The sequence below is a fragment of the Haliaeetus leucocephalus genome, unplaced genomic scaffold (assembly GCF_000737465.1).
Source record: "Haliaeetus leucocephalus isolate CR32 unplaced genomic scaffold, Haliaeetus_leucocephalus-4.0 Scaffold964, whole genome shotgun sequence".
Classification (NCBI taxonomy): domain Eukaryota; kingdom Metazoa; phylum Chordata; class Aves; order Accipitriformes; family Accipitridae; genus Haliaeetus; species Haliaeetus leucocephalus.
In genome coordinates this window covers 2,691,307-2,707,697 of record NW_010973400.1, presented here as the reverse complement: position 1 = coordinate 2,707,697, position 16,391 = coordinate 2,691,307, and the positions used below count along the sequence as shown (strand labels likewise).

The window sequence follows — 16,391 nt, the reverse complement described above, 5'->3', positions numbered from 1 at the left end:
TGTAGAAGTTAAGAAATATTGACCACTGGCTCTGAAGGCTTTTTTGTTTCAGAGGCAACTCTTGACTTGCCTAAAAACACATGCAACTCTCAGGCATGGTAGCATGCATCCACTTTATTTACCAACTTACTCCTAGTGGCACTGATGTGAACTTGATTCTTAATTGATGGATTTATGCTGGGCCAGTGTGAGGGCTCTGCACTCTCCAATAAAAAGAACACAGAAATTTGTAAACGTTTAAGGAGTTTCTTTTCTTTTTAAAAAATAGCTACATACAACATGTATTTTTAGTTACTTGTTTATTGCATGGCTTGCTGTGTTCAGTGGCTGCATCTAATACTCAGTCTTCCCTAAAATATGTTTTTCAAAATACAGTGCAAAGAGTAATTGGCTTTTTATCTACCTTATCTTACAGTGTGAGAATATGGATGATTCTGTTCTTCAGTGCCTTTTGTCTCTGCTAAGCTGTCTCAACAACCTCTTCCTCTTACTTAAGGTTATTTTCTAATCTTTGGCTCTTTTGGTTTTTAATTATTTCGCAGTTTTTCTCTGCTTACTCTTTCTGTTTGGATGTACAACTTCTATTAAATAAATTTTCCTAAAAGAAAATGATAAGCTCTTTTTCTTTCTGCTAGCTTTTACATCCTTTTAAAGACTTAACATTTTCTCACCTGCTTAGAAATCCAAACTGCAAAATACTGATAGCCATTTTATTTCTTTATAGACTATGTTCACTAAGTTGTTTTACCCAGATATTTTTATTTTCATTTAAGGTAGCATCAACCAAAAAAATATTGTCTTAGATGGAAATAGAGTCTTCTCCCACTTTTCCATCTGTTGCTCTCTACCTGTATCAATACATCTTAAGCTGTGAGTCAGGTATATGAATTCTCATCAAAGTTTAAAAGTCTAGAAGTAGCACCAGTATCCAGAATATGACATATGACATGGCAAATGCAATGCTATTAAACCTGCAGATTAACCCAGTACTAAAACCTACTTGCTGTTTTTCCTCAACACTGCTTTTGTCTGCTGGGGTCAGAAATCTGATTTTGAGAATAATTTATGAGGAAAAAAACCCCAGAATTACTTAACTAACCTTCCCATTTTACATAAGGATTATTCTGTCCTTAAATCAAAGGTATAAGAGTTTTTATAATGCAAGTTTATTTCCACAGTAATCCTCAATTTCTATGGAAAATGAGAAGAAAAAGTATTCTCAGCTGAATATGTTTGGGGAAAAATTGTAGTCAATTGCTTGATTTAGTTTGTTGCTACAGAGACTTTCACTGACACAGAAATCTTGTTACCTTGCCCTTTTCATAGAAATTTTACAGTATCACTTGGGCAACATGATTATTGGTAGAGGTGCATATTGTAGTGGTAATAGGTCATTCTTAATTGCTTTATGGGCATTTATGAGATCTGATATGAAAAGTCAGGGTATACCTGTTGCATTGCTCAGTGTGTATAAATAGGATTCCTAAGAAAAAATAACTGTAGTATCTTACAGATGTTTTGTAACATGGTGAAGTACAATCTAAAGTAATTCTATTATTGTTGATTTTTTTTTTCTTCTGTAAATTTAATTATCCTAAAGATTCATGCTGATTTTCTGCTGTGAAAAAGTTCGTTACCAGAGGGAGATGGCATAGGAATCGAAGGATGTGTTTGAAAGAAAAAGAGTAAAACTGTATTTGCAAATACAGGAGAACTCCAGTCTGAGTTAGTGTCTTTAGGCTATGGCTTCCCACAGTGGTAAGCCTGCTGGATATTTTATGAAGTTTTTCTGCTTTAAATATGGGACTGATCGTTCAGAAAGCATTGCAAAGGCAAGCACCCTACTGGAGGGGTGCATTCTCAGGTTTATGGTACTGTGTTGGCTTTCAGTTGAAGTCTGCCTCCTTGTCGTTATTTAAAATATGCTTCATTGCACTCTGTGTCCTTAGATAATGTTGTGTTTGAACACTGGGTTTTATATCTTCCCTTCTCCTCTGTCATATTTGCCATTTCCAGCAGGTGTATGACTGGAAGGGCTCTTTGAAAGCCTAAGTTACGTCAAAGCCTTTGCAAACCTGCCACTTACTTTTATACTTCTGTTTATTTGACTTTCTTTACAGTGACCTCCAAGGACTATTAATAACTTAATATTACTTTGCCCATTTGTATTAAAACTTGGTTCACAAAGCATTAAAATGCCTGGATGCTTTTCTTGAAAGATTGGATTTGTTCCTTGTGATGTACTTAATTGCATTTCCTCCTTAGGACCTGAGAGAAAGTTACAGCACACAGCAATTAGCCTTGGAGCAGCTCCACAGGATCAAACAGGACAAAATAAGAGAGGTAGAAAAAAGAAGAGCTGAACTTGCACAGAAAAAGCGACTAGAAGATGAGGCTGCAAGGTACCATGTCTGAATGTATCAGCATAGCAGTTTTTAAAGCAGAATAATGCTGTGGTGACTTTTAAGACACTGATTTTATTAAATGGGAGGTCTAATCAGTAAAAATACATCCTATTGAGTTGCCTTAGAGGAAACATTTTATATGGGGTACCACTGGTATAAGATGGTTTGAATTTCCTCCTTCCAATCTGTTTTTACCTTCTTTTTAAAAAAAAACCTTTTAGTTCAGATTTGATGCATAAATAAACCAAGTGGTCACTTTTGCTATTAAGATTTTTAGCTCCTGTAATAGATAATCCTCACACATTTAAAATTCCTCATATATTCTGCATTGTTTTACTGGCCTCAAAACTTCTGACCTATTTCCTTAAAAGCACTTCTGACTGAACAGTTACTAGGTTTTTTTGTCACGTATGCGGACAATTGTGAGATTGATACTTAAGACAATAGGAAGGGCATGGACTGCTTAATTCCTATGTTACTCTTGAAAGCTGGATTAGTGAGCAAACTTTGAGTTTTAAACATGGTTCCTTTTTTAGGAGGACAATGAGAAAATTCATATATATGTTTGAGAGGATCATCCCTTCACATATATGGTCCTGGTTTTGCTCAGCCCAGCCTTGTATCAAGCACTCAAACTTTTACTGTCCTCAGCTCTTGGTTTCTCATGGTCTTGTTCCCAACTAGTTTTGTTTGCTTTTCTTTACTGATCAAGAAACCTTACTTTCTAGGGTTCGATTGTGGCTGTATTAAGATGCTACTCTGTTTTTCCTCTTTCCAGACCTTCTGCTATCAGCTACCTATTTTGTGCTTAGCAGCCCTGGATTGAAACAGTGCCAGAGAGAGGGTGGATGCGTGCTCTTGGAGGGCAGTCCTCAGCTCTGGAATTGCTTTGGTCTACTAGTTTGGGCTTCACATTCAGAGAATTGCTGTGTTTTGTCTTTTTAATTTGAGAGAGGTTTTCAGTGATTCATATTTGCTTTGACAGTTTTTAATGAAACAGAGCTAGTGACCTTGTAGTATGTGTGGTCTTAACTCATGGTCTTAACTCATGACAGCATTTTTTCTACAACAGTGTGTTGGAGTTTCATAACATTTGTGACAGTCCCTTTAAGAGAACCATATGCCGTATGTATGGTGATATCTGTTCATTTGTCTGTTGAACATAGCTATATGATAAGAGTAACAACATTACTGCACAGCTCCTACTAGATCCTGTCATGTGCTTGAAAACACAGTAAAATGACCATCAGATGAGTGGACCTCCCACAGTGATTTGATGAAGCAGTCTCCCCTAGGCATGGTCCCTCTTCAACAACCTCTTCAGAAGGTGGCCCAAAGGGTTAGGTCCGCTCTTTTCAGAAGAAAGGTCTTGACAGCTAAAATACAATGATTTTTAAGAGCATTGAATTGGATAATAACTTCTTTGGAGAGATGAGACACAGGATAAAATCTGAATCATTTCAGAGAATACAGTCAGATTTCCAGATTCTGTCTGCTGAAGAGCGTGGCAGTGGCAGGGATAATCATATTGAATAGATTACAACTGCTGAAGGCAAAAAACTCAAGCAGCGAAGATCAGTATGCAAAGGCTTTTTTTATGTATGTACCAGAGTGAAATTTTGTTAATCTGTTTGGAAATCTTGGTTTCCAATTACGACATTTCGATACTACGTTGGTGGACAGCTTAAAAGCACCTTTGTTCAATTAACAGATCACTTCTTGCTCATCAGGATGTGGGTGAGCAGAAGTGCTTGTGGAGGCCCTGCACAAGTAACCACATGGCAGTGTTTCTATACCAAGAATTTTAATCTATTTGTTATTTATATATGAAATATACTGGCACTTACGTTAAGGCAAAGCATGGTCTCCTGTGGGAGAGCTTATTGACCAGAGAGGAGAGTGATCAGTGTCATAGACTCAGTTTACTGACAAGTGCAGTCGACTACTCTATAAGCACAATCTTTTTCATTTTTATATGAATGTTCTCCTACATCTCTCTCCTTCCTTTTTTTCAGGAAAGCAAAACGGGAGAAGGAGAACCGATGGCAGGAAAATATCCGAAGGGAAGAAGAAGAGAAAAAGAAGCGATTGGAGGAAGAACGAATGCAGGAAAAAGTTCAAGAAAAGCTGAAAGCTGAAGAAGCAGCTGCTCTGATGAGAGAAAGGGAAAATAACCAACAGCTTCATGCAGAGGAGGAGAAAAATAGGCAAGCCACAATCTTGAGGGAGACAGAACAACAAAGGCAGAGGCAACTGGAAGAAGGTAAAAGAAAGCAAGAACAAATTGCAAAAGAAGCTGAGGAGAGGCATAAGCAGAATGAAGAAATAAAGAAGATAAAAGAAGTGACCAACTCTCAAGAGCTGGAGAAACGCACTTCCAAATTAAACATAAATGAGAAGTTTGCAGATCTGTTGAAACCAACAGAGGGTAAAAGTCTTAAGCCACCCTGGAAGAATGAAGGTAATCTTAGTCTGTTAGATTTTTTGCTTTAATGGTTCTTACTTTCCTGAGTGTTATTTCATTCTTAAATGTATTATTGTTAATGTGACACTATGGCAGGCTTATTGTGTAAAATACTATTTTAAAAAAAACAAACCAACCAGCAATGTTTCATGTCTTTAGTTCATTATAAATCATCCTATTATCTTAGGTTAATTCTATCAGTTTTCAGCACCAATGACTCTGATGACAAATCTTCCAGTGATCATGGTCAAAAAATCACAAATGCTGGAAACAGTAATATTTTAGCTTTTTCCTAAGGCCTGCTCTTTCTGTCATTAAAGTGGAATGCTAATACGGAGGAGTTTTGTTCAGTGATGAGTGGATGGGCAGGTAATGCTCAGCGAAGTGATTTATTAACATTGAAATCTAGCTTATTTCTGCATTACTCAACGCCTCTCATTAAAAAACAAAGAACAGAATGACTAAATGTAACTCTAGTTATGGGACTTTGAAAAGTACTGGTTTAACAATATTTTCGCTAAAGGCAGTTTTGATTACTTCCATCCTTCATTAGTTCTTGTCAGTTTTTATTAGCCATTTTTATCAGTGAGTTCAGCAAGAATCAAATTAGAACAGTGCTGAAAGATATTCGCAAACCTCAGCTATATCTTGTAAAACATTCACTGTTAGCAACATCAGTCACAGACTTGGAGAACAGAGACGCAAAGAAAATAGAAATCGTGATATTTTGCTATTTTAGGTTTCTAGCTAAAATCTTCACCCATGCTGCTAAACACTTATTGTGCAACAGTGGTATCTTTTCAACTTGGAAAATTACAGTTGTGTTAAACGAGACTATATTAAAGCACTGGCTTAGCCAGAGCAGTTTGACAAGGAAAGATGAGAAGATAAAGATGTCATTTTTTTGCTTCAGAAGACAATGCATTTTATTGTCTGTGTTACATTTACTATGATTGGCATGTTAAACTCTTGCATTGTATGCATCCCATCAGCCTGCTGCAGCTGGTGATCTCCTTTGATACTTGCATAGTGTCTGGGGCAAGAACTGTTCTCCTCTTATGTTCATACATGTTGCTTAGAATGATGGGGCTCCAACTAAGTGCATGTGTTTGAGCTGTATCAAAATGGTAACTTGTTTTCTTATCCTTTCAGGCAATGCAGTTAGTGTCTCAGAGTCTAGGAATTCAGTTGCCTTGGTAAATTACAGAGCTTTATATCCATTTGAAGCAAGGAATCATGATGAGATGAGCTTTAATACTGGGGATATAATTCAGGTAAGATTTGCCATTCACATTTAACTTGCAAAAATCACTGCCGCCCCTTCCCCAGCCTTGAGATACACAAGGTCTTAAATGTCAAAAACATTACGCTGATATGTTTTAAGGCTTACTCAAGGTTTAAATTGGATTGCCTTTTTTTTTTCTTTTTTTTTTTTTTAAACAGGTGGCATTAGGATTAGTTCAGCCCAAAAAAATCTTTCTTTGGATCTTACGCATCATAGAGGTGTTGAGAATCTGTTTAAGATAACAGTAGTGAATGCGAAACATAAACTTTCTAAAATTAGTAGATCAGGAGTGATATAGTTGTTGCAGTTCATTGTTCATGTACAGGTTGGCCTCTTAAGTGTCTGCTTGAAATATAAGCCTGTGTCCTGGTTTCGGCTGGGATAGAGTTAATTTTCTTTCTAGTAGCTGGTTTAGTGCTGTGTTTTGGATTCAGTATAAGAATGTTGATATAACACATTGATGTTTTCAGTTGTTGCTCAGTAGTGCTTATACCAAGTCAAGGATTTTTCAGCTTCTCCTGGCCAGCCAGCAAGAAGGCTGGAGGGGCACAAGAAGTTGGGAGGGGATACAGCTGGAACAGCTGACCCAAACTGGCCAAAAGGATATTCTATACCATCTGACATCATGCCCAGTATATATAAACTGGGGGGAGTTGGGCTGGGGGGATCGCTGATCAGGAACTAACTGGGCATTGGTCGGCCAGTGGTGAGCAGTTGCATTGTGCATCACTTATTTTGTATATTCCAATCCTTTCATTATTGTTATTATTATCATTATTATTTTCTTCCTTTCTGTTCTATTAAACTGTTCTTATCTCAACCCACAAGTTTTACTTTTTTTCTTGATTCTCTCCCCCATCCTACTTGGGGGGACGGGGGGGGGAAGTGAGTGAGTGGCTGCGTGGTGCTTAGTTGCTGGCTGGGGTTAAACCATGACAGCATAGTAAATAGAAGCATGAATTATTAATTAATGGCGTTTGAATTAAAATAAAACTACTTATTTAACAAGTAGATGTGAAAGGTTCATCTGAATCTTAATACCATTTTCTAATGTGTTGTTAACACAGACTCTGCCTTTTGTTGGCTGGTCCTTTATAAATGGTCCCTCAGGCAGATATCTTTAGTAGTTTATTCTTTCTAGCACTTTTCTGGATTCAGCTGAATATGCTGTCTATAATATTACAGCAGGACCATAACATTGGAAATGTCTTCTGGCATATCAGTTGAAATGTGTGTTATTTCATGTACTTGTATCACTTGTCAGCATACATGTTTTTGAAAGCATGTGCGTTCAGGTGGACTTGCGCAAACTGATTTAAAACTGTGGTAATACAATTAGTATATATGTATCTGATGTATAAGTACATATGGTTCCTCCTCATTCAGACTGTAAGTCATACAGGTAGGTGACAAGGGAGAATTTACAAAGCAATGCGGTACAAAATATTAAAACAAATATTAGCCTTCAGTTTGTTAGTGTTAAATCATTATTTGCATTTTCATAACAATGAAGCATGGAAGAGGGAACAAGAGAAGTAGGTTTTGTTTTGGCTTCTGTCTCAGATATAATTAACTGTGCCATTTAACTACTGATAACTTATTTTAGAAATAGCCTAACAGCTGCCGCCTCCTCCTCTTATACCCCAAACCTCAACTAAGCTAACTAGCTGATAGTATTTGATGACCTGCTAATTTTTAGCTAATTTTGACCGGTTTGCTGATTTGCAGCATAATGGAGGCTTCAGCATTGCTATGAATAAGGATGGTCTATACTTAATCATATAGTAAATAACAGAATTTTTGCACGTGTTTTGGATGCAGTCAAATGACACAATTATATCTGGAAGCAGAACTGCAGCAGTTGTTTTCGTGTGCTGCTAGGCTCACCAGCCGCCGCCTCTCGGCTGCGTGTTCAGCAAAATACAACGCTGTACCGTAATTTTTGGCAAGCCAGAGTGGCTCCAGGTATAGTACATGATCCCCAATGTGCATGTTCGGGGCCCATTTGAAGGAATGTAATGTCTTTGAGGCCTGTCTCTACCTGTGTCTAAAATCAGGGCAATTGCATCATAACCCTTGTTTCTTGAACAGGGCAAAATCAGCTCAGTTCTGAAAGAGAAGAGAATGAAAATGCTGATCCCTGTATGAGTGCTGCTCACACTGCTCAATTCACAGTGCCAGCAGGTGCTGACACACTAGATGCGTGCTAGATACCCTGTTGGTTTCACACTGCTAATTGTGTTTTCTTTGTATTTATCCTCCTGTCCATAGGTTGATGAAAAAACTGTGGGAGAGCCTGGTTGGCTTTATGGGAGTTTTCAAGGACATTTTGGTTGGTTTCCATGCAATTATGTAGAAAAAATAGCAGAAAGAGAAAAATCTGTATCTCCTAAGAAGGCCTTACTTCCTCCTACAGTATCTTTATCTACTACCTCAGCTGCTTCAGAGTGAGTTTTTGTTACGTTTGTGTCAAAATTGCTTTTTCAAAATTTAGCTAACGCATGATGTGCTGTATAGTTTCATTTGGTGTTTGTTCTTAAAATATAAATGCACAAAACTTACTGAAGAACCTACCTGAAAGTATCTGTTTTATATATGTTTTTCTTAAAAAAAAAAAAAAAAAAAAAGTTATTCTGCTTGAGGTACTTTTTAAATAAAAATTGTAATGTGTTAAATGTGCCTGTATTCAATTTGCAGACCACTTTCACCAAGTAGATCTGCAGAAGAATCTGATCACCAAAACACACCTTTTTCTAGCCTGAATGTTAATACAGCATGGCAACAGAAATCAGCTTTCACTCGCACTGTGTCCCCTGGATCTGTTTCACCCATTCATGGACAGGTATATTGTGTGAGAGTGGAGAACTTGCTGTATTTTAGATTGATGTTAATGAAACTGATTTAAAGAAAAACCAAAACACAACTTTTCTAATAGTGGGTGCACTGAACAGGCTAGAGGATAAAGAAGCTAGTCTGAATGCTCCACTAGTGTGCATTGACATAATTCCATATGTTTCCAGGGCCCCCTGAGCAAGAAGACTTATGCGGTATGTTTCATAACTCTAAAATAATTTTCACCTGTAATTAGACACGCAAGATATTTCTAACAAATAAGAAACAGAGTTGAGAGATTGATCCTCAGTTAACAGCTTGTATACGTCAACATAGAAAAAAAAAATTATTCAGCCATCACTTAGGAATGAAGTTGCTTAAACTTCAGTAAAAGATACATCAATGTATGTTTGTTTCTTTTTAACACTTGGCACCAGTTTGGGGAGTGTGGTCGATCAACATCTCCACTTCTGTCTTAACAGGGGCAGCCTGTTGAGAACTTAAAAGCACAAGCACTTTGCTCTTGGACTGCAAAAAAAGAGAACCACTTGAATTTTTCAAAAAATGATATCATTACTGTCCTGGAGCAGCAGGAAAACTGGTGGTTTGGAGAGGTACATGGAGGAAGGGGTTGGTTTCCAAAATCATATGTTAAGCTCTTACCTGGGAGCGAAATCAAGAAAGTGGAGTAAGTGTGACTTTTATTTTTGTTTCATTCAACAGTTTACAAAAAGAGGTGGTTTAGAGTGCAAAATTCCTGCAGTGCTTTAAAGTGCAGAATACAAATACCGTTTACAATTTACACCATGCCATTTTAGGCTTTTATTATTTCATTCTGGCAAGCCAAGTAATGTTGGGCTCACTACTGTGTAAATAGACAGTCTTCCAAGGCTGAGTGCTGTGAAAAATCAGTTTGATTATTCATCAAGTGCCAGGCTTTGTTTTGGTTCATTACCGAGTCAGCTCTCTTGCAGTGTATTTGTGTTCTGCCTTTGAAGGTGCCAGTTTCTAAGTGACCTACAAATAATTGTAAGCTTGTAAGGCACATCTTGCAGAAGTAGTGTATTTTTCTTTACTTGAAAGATCATTATGTCTATTCTAATGCTGCAAGATAACTGTTCAGGTAATAATTCAAAGTCTGGTTACTGCTGGGATGGCTGCACCATGGAGTGTGAATTGTTCTTTCCATGCGTTATGATAAAAGTAATTTATACAAAATATTTAATTTGTGCTTCTTTTGGATAGCATAATTTGCAAATATATCTTCTCATCTTTCATCACTTTACATTTCTTTTTTTGAAGTGGTGTGCTCTTGGACACCATTCATATCTTAAATATTAGTAATACCTGCTGCTGTTTGACAGTCAAGAAAGTCTTTGCAATTAATTCAGAGGCAATACCAACTTTGAGATAACAAAAGTGAGCTTAGTCTCATCCTAATAAAGAGATTTGTTCTTGATCAGCCTTTTAGTTACACAAACCCTTTCTTCTTTCTGCAGACCAGAAGCTATTTATGCAGCTGTAAACAAAAAGCCTAATACGCAGTCTTACTCAGCAGGAGAGGGTAAGACAGCATGAAATGCGCTACTTAATGATACAGTCTGTTTCTGTTTAATGGCATGTGAATAAGCTTAAATATGTGAAGAGTTTCTGAGCAGGCCTTTTAATGCTTGTCCAAAAGACACAGTGCAAATGTTGAGCTACTGATACAAGAATTCCAAAACAGGAACTTAAGTAAAGCTTATAACTAATTCAGGTTCAGCATAAGCCTGGGTTTTTGTTTTGTTTTTAAGACTTTTGTTCAAGCATTAATTTATTTCTGAAAACTTAAATATGTCTCATATCCATAAGCCAAGTTTTCTTCCTGCTGTTCTCTACTGTATTATGCTATACTGTAGAGACATGAGAAGGGATTTTCAGTCTCCTAAGTGTGGATCATTCTCTTTTAATCAGTAGGGAGTAGAGAAAACAAGTATTTCTGGAGAAAAATTTGTGGGAAGCACTTTCTAAGCCTTTTCATCTAGTGTATCTTCATGCTTCCCCAATTATACTTTAATTCCACTTGTGTTTTTCATTTTTGCTGTGTTAGATAAGAATGGTTTTAATCAGGTTTAGGTGTGGAATATACATGCTTGCTGTTGAAACACAGAAGTAGGGTGGAATATTTAATGCAAGAGATGAGTTTTTCAAGCTGTGGTCTACAGGCTTCTGCTGATCTGCAGGGTGATCATAGGGTAGTAACTCTCACTGTGCCAAATTCATCTATCTGTACAAAGTTGTATACCTGTAGTTCACAGTTGTAAGCACAAGGCGAGATGTGATTACAATCAAGAAAGTAGGTAGTTTGAGTCACAAACTTGTAAAGACATGAGCTGTGTTATGAACACACCGATGAACACTGATACCAAAGATACCTTTACTTGCATCTGATATACTTTTATCCTCCTATCTGAAACTATTGTCTCCTCCTTTATGCGCTGCTTGCACAGAGTATGTTGCGCTCTATTCATACTCAAGCTCTGAGCCTGGTGACTTGACTTTCACGGAAGGTGAGGAAATCCTAGTGACCCAGAAGGAAGGGGAATGGTGGACCGGGAGCATTGATGGCAGAACTGGAATCTTCCCCTCCAATTACGTCAGACCAAAGGATCAAGAAGTGAGTTCATATTCTAAGAAATAATGCACAATGCTTTCTCTCAATTTTATTGTATGTACTAGTATTGATACCTAGCTCTTAGACAGTGATTTTAAGCAGAGCTTAATGTGCTTGACAGAAAGGAAAAGCCTAGGTAGCTTGAGTGCTAAATCAGTGCCCTAGCCACAGTGTCACATTGTCTCTCCATACATGATGGTATTTTGTTAAATACAGGCTCAAAATTAAAATCTCCACGTGCTTTTCTGTCTACATGCTTGAAGTTAATGTAAACTCTACTGTTTTTATTGCATACTAAAAGATGATTTTTGTGTCTTTGTAGGCTTCTAGTAATGCTGGCAAAACTGGAACAATAAATAAGAAACCCGGTAAGCGTGTGATAAGAAACAGTCCTAAATGTTAAAAATTTAAGTGACTATGAGCATTTAGGTTCATAGCAGTGTTTTAATGGTGGCTAACGTGCTTAGCTGCAAGATACGTACCAGGATATTTTTGTGGATCTAGCTCTTCCTGTAATGAAAAAATAACAAATGCAATTAATACATTATCTTTTCAGAAATTGCTCAGGTTACTACTGCCTATGCTGCATCAGGAACTGAACAGCTTAGTCTTGCTCCTGGACAACTAATACTTATTCTGAAGAAAAATGCTAGTGGATGGTGGCAAGGAGAGTTGCAGGTAGTTATTAAAGAAGAAATAATTGTGACTTCATGAACAGCAAGGAGGTGGTCTTGGGTTTAATTCAAGAAAACAACTAAGCATAGTGTTCTAAAAGCTGGCTAGAAAGTTATTTTCACCTTATATAAACCATATTTGGGGGAAAAAAAAGTTTTTAATTAAACCTTGGGTTGCTGGGGGGTTTTGTTTGTTTTTTGATTTGGGAGGGGGGTTGGTCACAGAAAATACTAAAACTGTCAATGAACATATGCATGGGAGGGGGAAGAGGGATGTTGACAGTTAATAAATTAGTTAGGATTTAATTGGTAAAACACTGTAAAATTATTCTAATGAAAGAACAGGAATTCTTGGAAGTTGGAGTTGGAAGCTAGTTTATTGTGAAGGTTGCTATTCCCATTTTTCTCCTTTCCCCACCTAGTGATGAATTTCTAGTCCCAGGGGTTGAGGGTACTGTTACATGACCTTCTTAAACCACAGTTGATATTTTGACTTTTGGAGCCCCGTGGATCTTGTCCATAATAGCCTTCACCTTTGCAACCAATGCAAAAAGTTAAACCATGACCTTATAATGTCTCTTTGTTACCCTTTTCTTTAGCTGACTTCTAGCTGAATCTGCAGCGTTAGCTTGAATTTGGACATATTACTTCCAATGCTGAATGCTATTACCAATGTTGGGATTGAACAGCACAATAGAAAGTTCCGTCCTCTTAATATCACTTAATTGCCCTTTCCCAAGGTATTCTACAGCCGCACACACTCTGTTTTGAGTGAATACTCTTGTTAACACCCATCTTCCCCCTCCAACAGTTAGAACAGAGCTGAGCTAACTATTCAGCATCTGTTTTTAAAACCAGCCTGCTTTACAGATACAGGAAGAGAGATCACAGTGAGCAAGTTGAGAAATGGCTGCACTGAGTTTCTGTGAATTAACAGCAGTGGAAAATTCATTGATAGTATGTGCAAAAAAGATAAATAAACACAGAAAACAATGAATAGTTTATATTTGAAGGAAAGTAGTCCCAGTGCTGGTTCAGAAGAAGCTTTAAAAAAAAAAAAAAAAAAAAAAAGAAGGTGGGGGAATGGAAACTAAGATACATAATTGTCAGTTCTTGCTAGTTTTAATTTCTTTTTTTGTTGTAATAGAGCTCAGTCTGCAGTTACTGCTTTCTAAAATCTATGCTCACTTTTACATCCTGACTTTTTTGTGCACTCTGAAGTATATTTGTTTCTTCAGTGTGTGCAGGGATCATCTTTACCTGTGGGACTAAAAATGCAAAAGACTAAAAAATGAGAAATCCTTTTCAAACTCTCACATGCTGTACTAGGTAGGAAATGATATCAAATACTTAGGTCAGGATTTTCAAAAGTAGCTTATGGTAATTGTTACCTCTGTTCTGGGTATCTTATTAGAGACTCCTTGTATGATGCATAAGTGGAATGTTCATAGAGCGAATTTTCAGCCCTGCAACTAAATTGTGCACTGAGGTAATAAGCTGCACTTTAAAATTTTGGATTAATACATTTGCCAGAACATATTAGGGTGCAGCTTTATCTGAATTGGTTTTTTTCATCCTTTAGCCAGATTTTTTCCTTTGAAGATCTGTTTAGTATTTAGTTGGTGTTTGGAAGCCTGGCTTTTTGTCTTTCGTTGGCAAAACTGTGTGACATATTTGTTGCATTTTTTCCAGTCTATAGACTATTTGGTTTCTTAATTGTGTAATAACCATTTTAAACATTTACAGGCAAGAGGGAAAAAGAGACAGAAAGGATGGTTCCCTGCCAGCCATGTGAAATTACTGGGTCCAAGCAGTGAAAGAACCACATCTGTTGCTCCCTCAGGTGAAAAAAAATGACTTTATATTTCATTTAGAGTATTTTATGTAACTGCTTCAATTGTTCAGATACTAGTCTGAATTACATAACTATTGTAATGTTATGTTTAATGGCCCTATCTGATTGTGGTGTCGCTGTGGAAGGTAAAGTCCTAGTCAGAATCCGGGTCTTTTGACAGACTTGTCCATTCAGCTCTTATCTCTGTCCAAGAAAGGTAAAATCTCCCAACTTCTTAATCAAAACAGTTCTTCATAGGGTCCCTCCCTAGCATATACAGTCCTCTACATACCATACAACAGAAAGGCTCAGTCATACAAAGATGTTTATATCCAGAAATCTGTGAGAATCAGCAGTCCATCTTCTACGGCAAGAGCTTTTTAGTTTTGCTGAATGCACTGAAGAGCCACACTCTTCTCATTTGGAAACTCCATGTTTCCAAATGCTAGCAAAAATCTTACAGAAAACTAGCAATCATTGACAAACACCTTGGAATTACATGCACTGCTCCTTAAAAGGAGGGAGACTAAGCAGCAAATTTCCACTAGATTTTTCCGTTTGATTGGCCAGGTACAAATTAGATTATTTCACTTAAAAGGAGATTTTTGGTTCTGCATGCTTAAATTGTGCAGTTCTCCACAGCTATGATTTGCTTATACAACAGCTTCCTGGTTATTACTGGACAAAACTTCCGTTTGACTAAACTCGCAGTTCATGATTAGCTAATGCACACTTCCTCTGCCTTTGCCATGTTTTTCTCACAAGTATCAGCTATAAGATAATCAAACTATCTTTCTTTTTCAAGCCAGTAAAAGAGATAGAAGCATACTTGATTATATTTTAAAATGTTTAGAAGGTCAATAGATGCTATACTAACTGAATCAATTCACTGTGTAAGTGCATAGATACATAAAGTGGAAATAAATATTACTGCCTGGCCCAATTAAAAAAAAAGTAAAAGAAAAGGGAGGACAGTTCCACATCAAGATAAGATCATGTGGCATTTTTCTTATGTAACAGTGTATGTGAAATTGTTGTTTCTTTCCTGTGCTTATGTAAAACACTCAAAAACAGTCTCAATACTTGTGTAACAGTGTTCTACTATATTTGGGTTTTCTTCATAGTGTGTCAAGTGATAGCGATGTATGATTACATGGCAAACAATGAAGATGAGCTCAGTTTCTCCAAAGGGCAGCTTATTAATGTACTGAGCAAAGATGATGCTGACTGGTGGCAAGGAGAAATCAGTGGTGTGACAGGTCTCTTCCCCTCAAACTACGTGAAGATGACCACGGATTCTGATCCAAGTCAGCAGTGTAAGCAACTTTTATTTTTTATTAGTTTTGTTACTTTATTTCAAAGGTGCATTGCTATTCTTTTGCTTTGTGTTTGGAATTTGGAGTTCCAGGCATCAGCTGAATTTATTGGTACTTTAAATACTTTACAGTAGTACTAAGTACTTTAAATACTTTTCTGTTTAACCTACAAACAACCAGCACGTTACCAACCAGCCAGTGCATGATAGTAAGAGTGCTAGGGTGACCTAAAAATATTAGATTTGGTAGTTGTTCCCCTTCCATTAAAGATGCTGATGTTTGATAACTGACATGGACTGGGAGTCAGTGCAGGCAAACTGTGCTTGATTATAGAACTTGCTTGACTTTTATAAAATACGAAAAAATGTCTGCTGTAGTCATCTTTAACTTGTATTTAAACTATTTATCAGTTAAGTAAAAACCATAGAAAGGAGAGGAAAAAGATTCTAGCATTAGCAAGTGATCTATCCTACGGTAAATACATGTGTCCTGGCTCCCAGCAATCCAGCTCTCATCCAGTTCTGAGAAACAAGATATATATCAAAACATGTTAAGCTGAAAATTATCAGCGGCAGGCTGAGAACTGAATGCTAGAATATACACCTATCTGACAGTCAGAATTTTCTCTGCTGTTTTTTTGCATGTAAACACAGTAAAGGTTTCTGATATTGTGTCCCCTCGCCCCCCCCCCTCCTTTCTTGCTCCCCCCTCCCCAGATAAATTTACCACCATTTTTATTCCTTCAGCTTTTTCATCCAGCGGCACTGTGATTAAACCAACTTCTATATCAACCCATGCCATCAATGGGTTTGGGAATCTATCTTGATGTCAGAGTTGTTCCTTTGACATAACAAGCCTTGTCCTTTCACTTCCTGTTTTTTTTCCCTAGGTGTCATTTGTAGTTTTCTCAGTATAAAAATACGCATCC

General features: G+C 37.2%; 1 protein-coding gene across 2 annotated transcripts in view; it reads left to right on the top strand.

Moving 5' to 3' along the window:
- The window catches only part of ITSN2 (intersectin 2), an 86,151-nt gene that overhangs the window by 48,318 nt on the left and 21,442 nt on the right, over positions 1-16,391 (top strand). For both annotated transcript variants that reach the window (XM_010584270.1, XM_010584269.1), the window contains exons 17-28: positions 2,266-2,402; positions 4,421-4,866; positions 6,022-6,143; positions 8,426-8,601; positions 8,852-8,996; positions 9,469-9,674; positions 10,486-10,550; positions 11,476-11,642; positions 11,962-12,007; positions 12,196-12,317; positions 14,060-14,156; positions 15,272-15,463. In XM_010584270.1, coding sequence (XP_010582572.1) covers positions 2,266-2,402; positions 4,421-4,866; positions 6,022-6,143; positions 8,426-8,601; positions 8,852-8,996; positions 9,469-9,674; positions 10,486-10,550; positions 11,476-11,642; positions 11,962-12,007; positions 12,196-12,317; positions 14,060-14,156; positions 15,272-15,463 — 1,921 coding nt within the window. The remainder of the gene's footprint in view (positions 1-2,265; positions 2,403-4,420; positions 4,867-6,021; positions 6,144-8,425; positions 8,602-8,851; positions 8,997-9,468; positions 9,675-10,485; positions 10,551-11,475; positions 11,643-11,961; positions 12,008-12,195; positions 12,318-14,059; positions 14,157-15,271; positions 15,464-16,391) is intronic.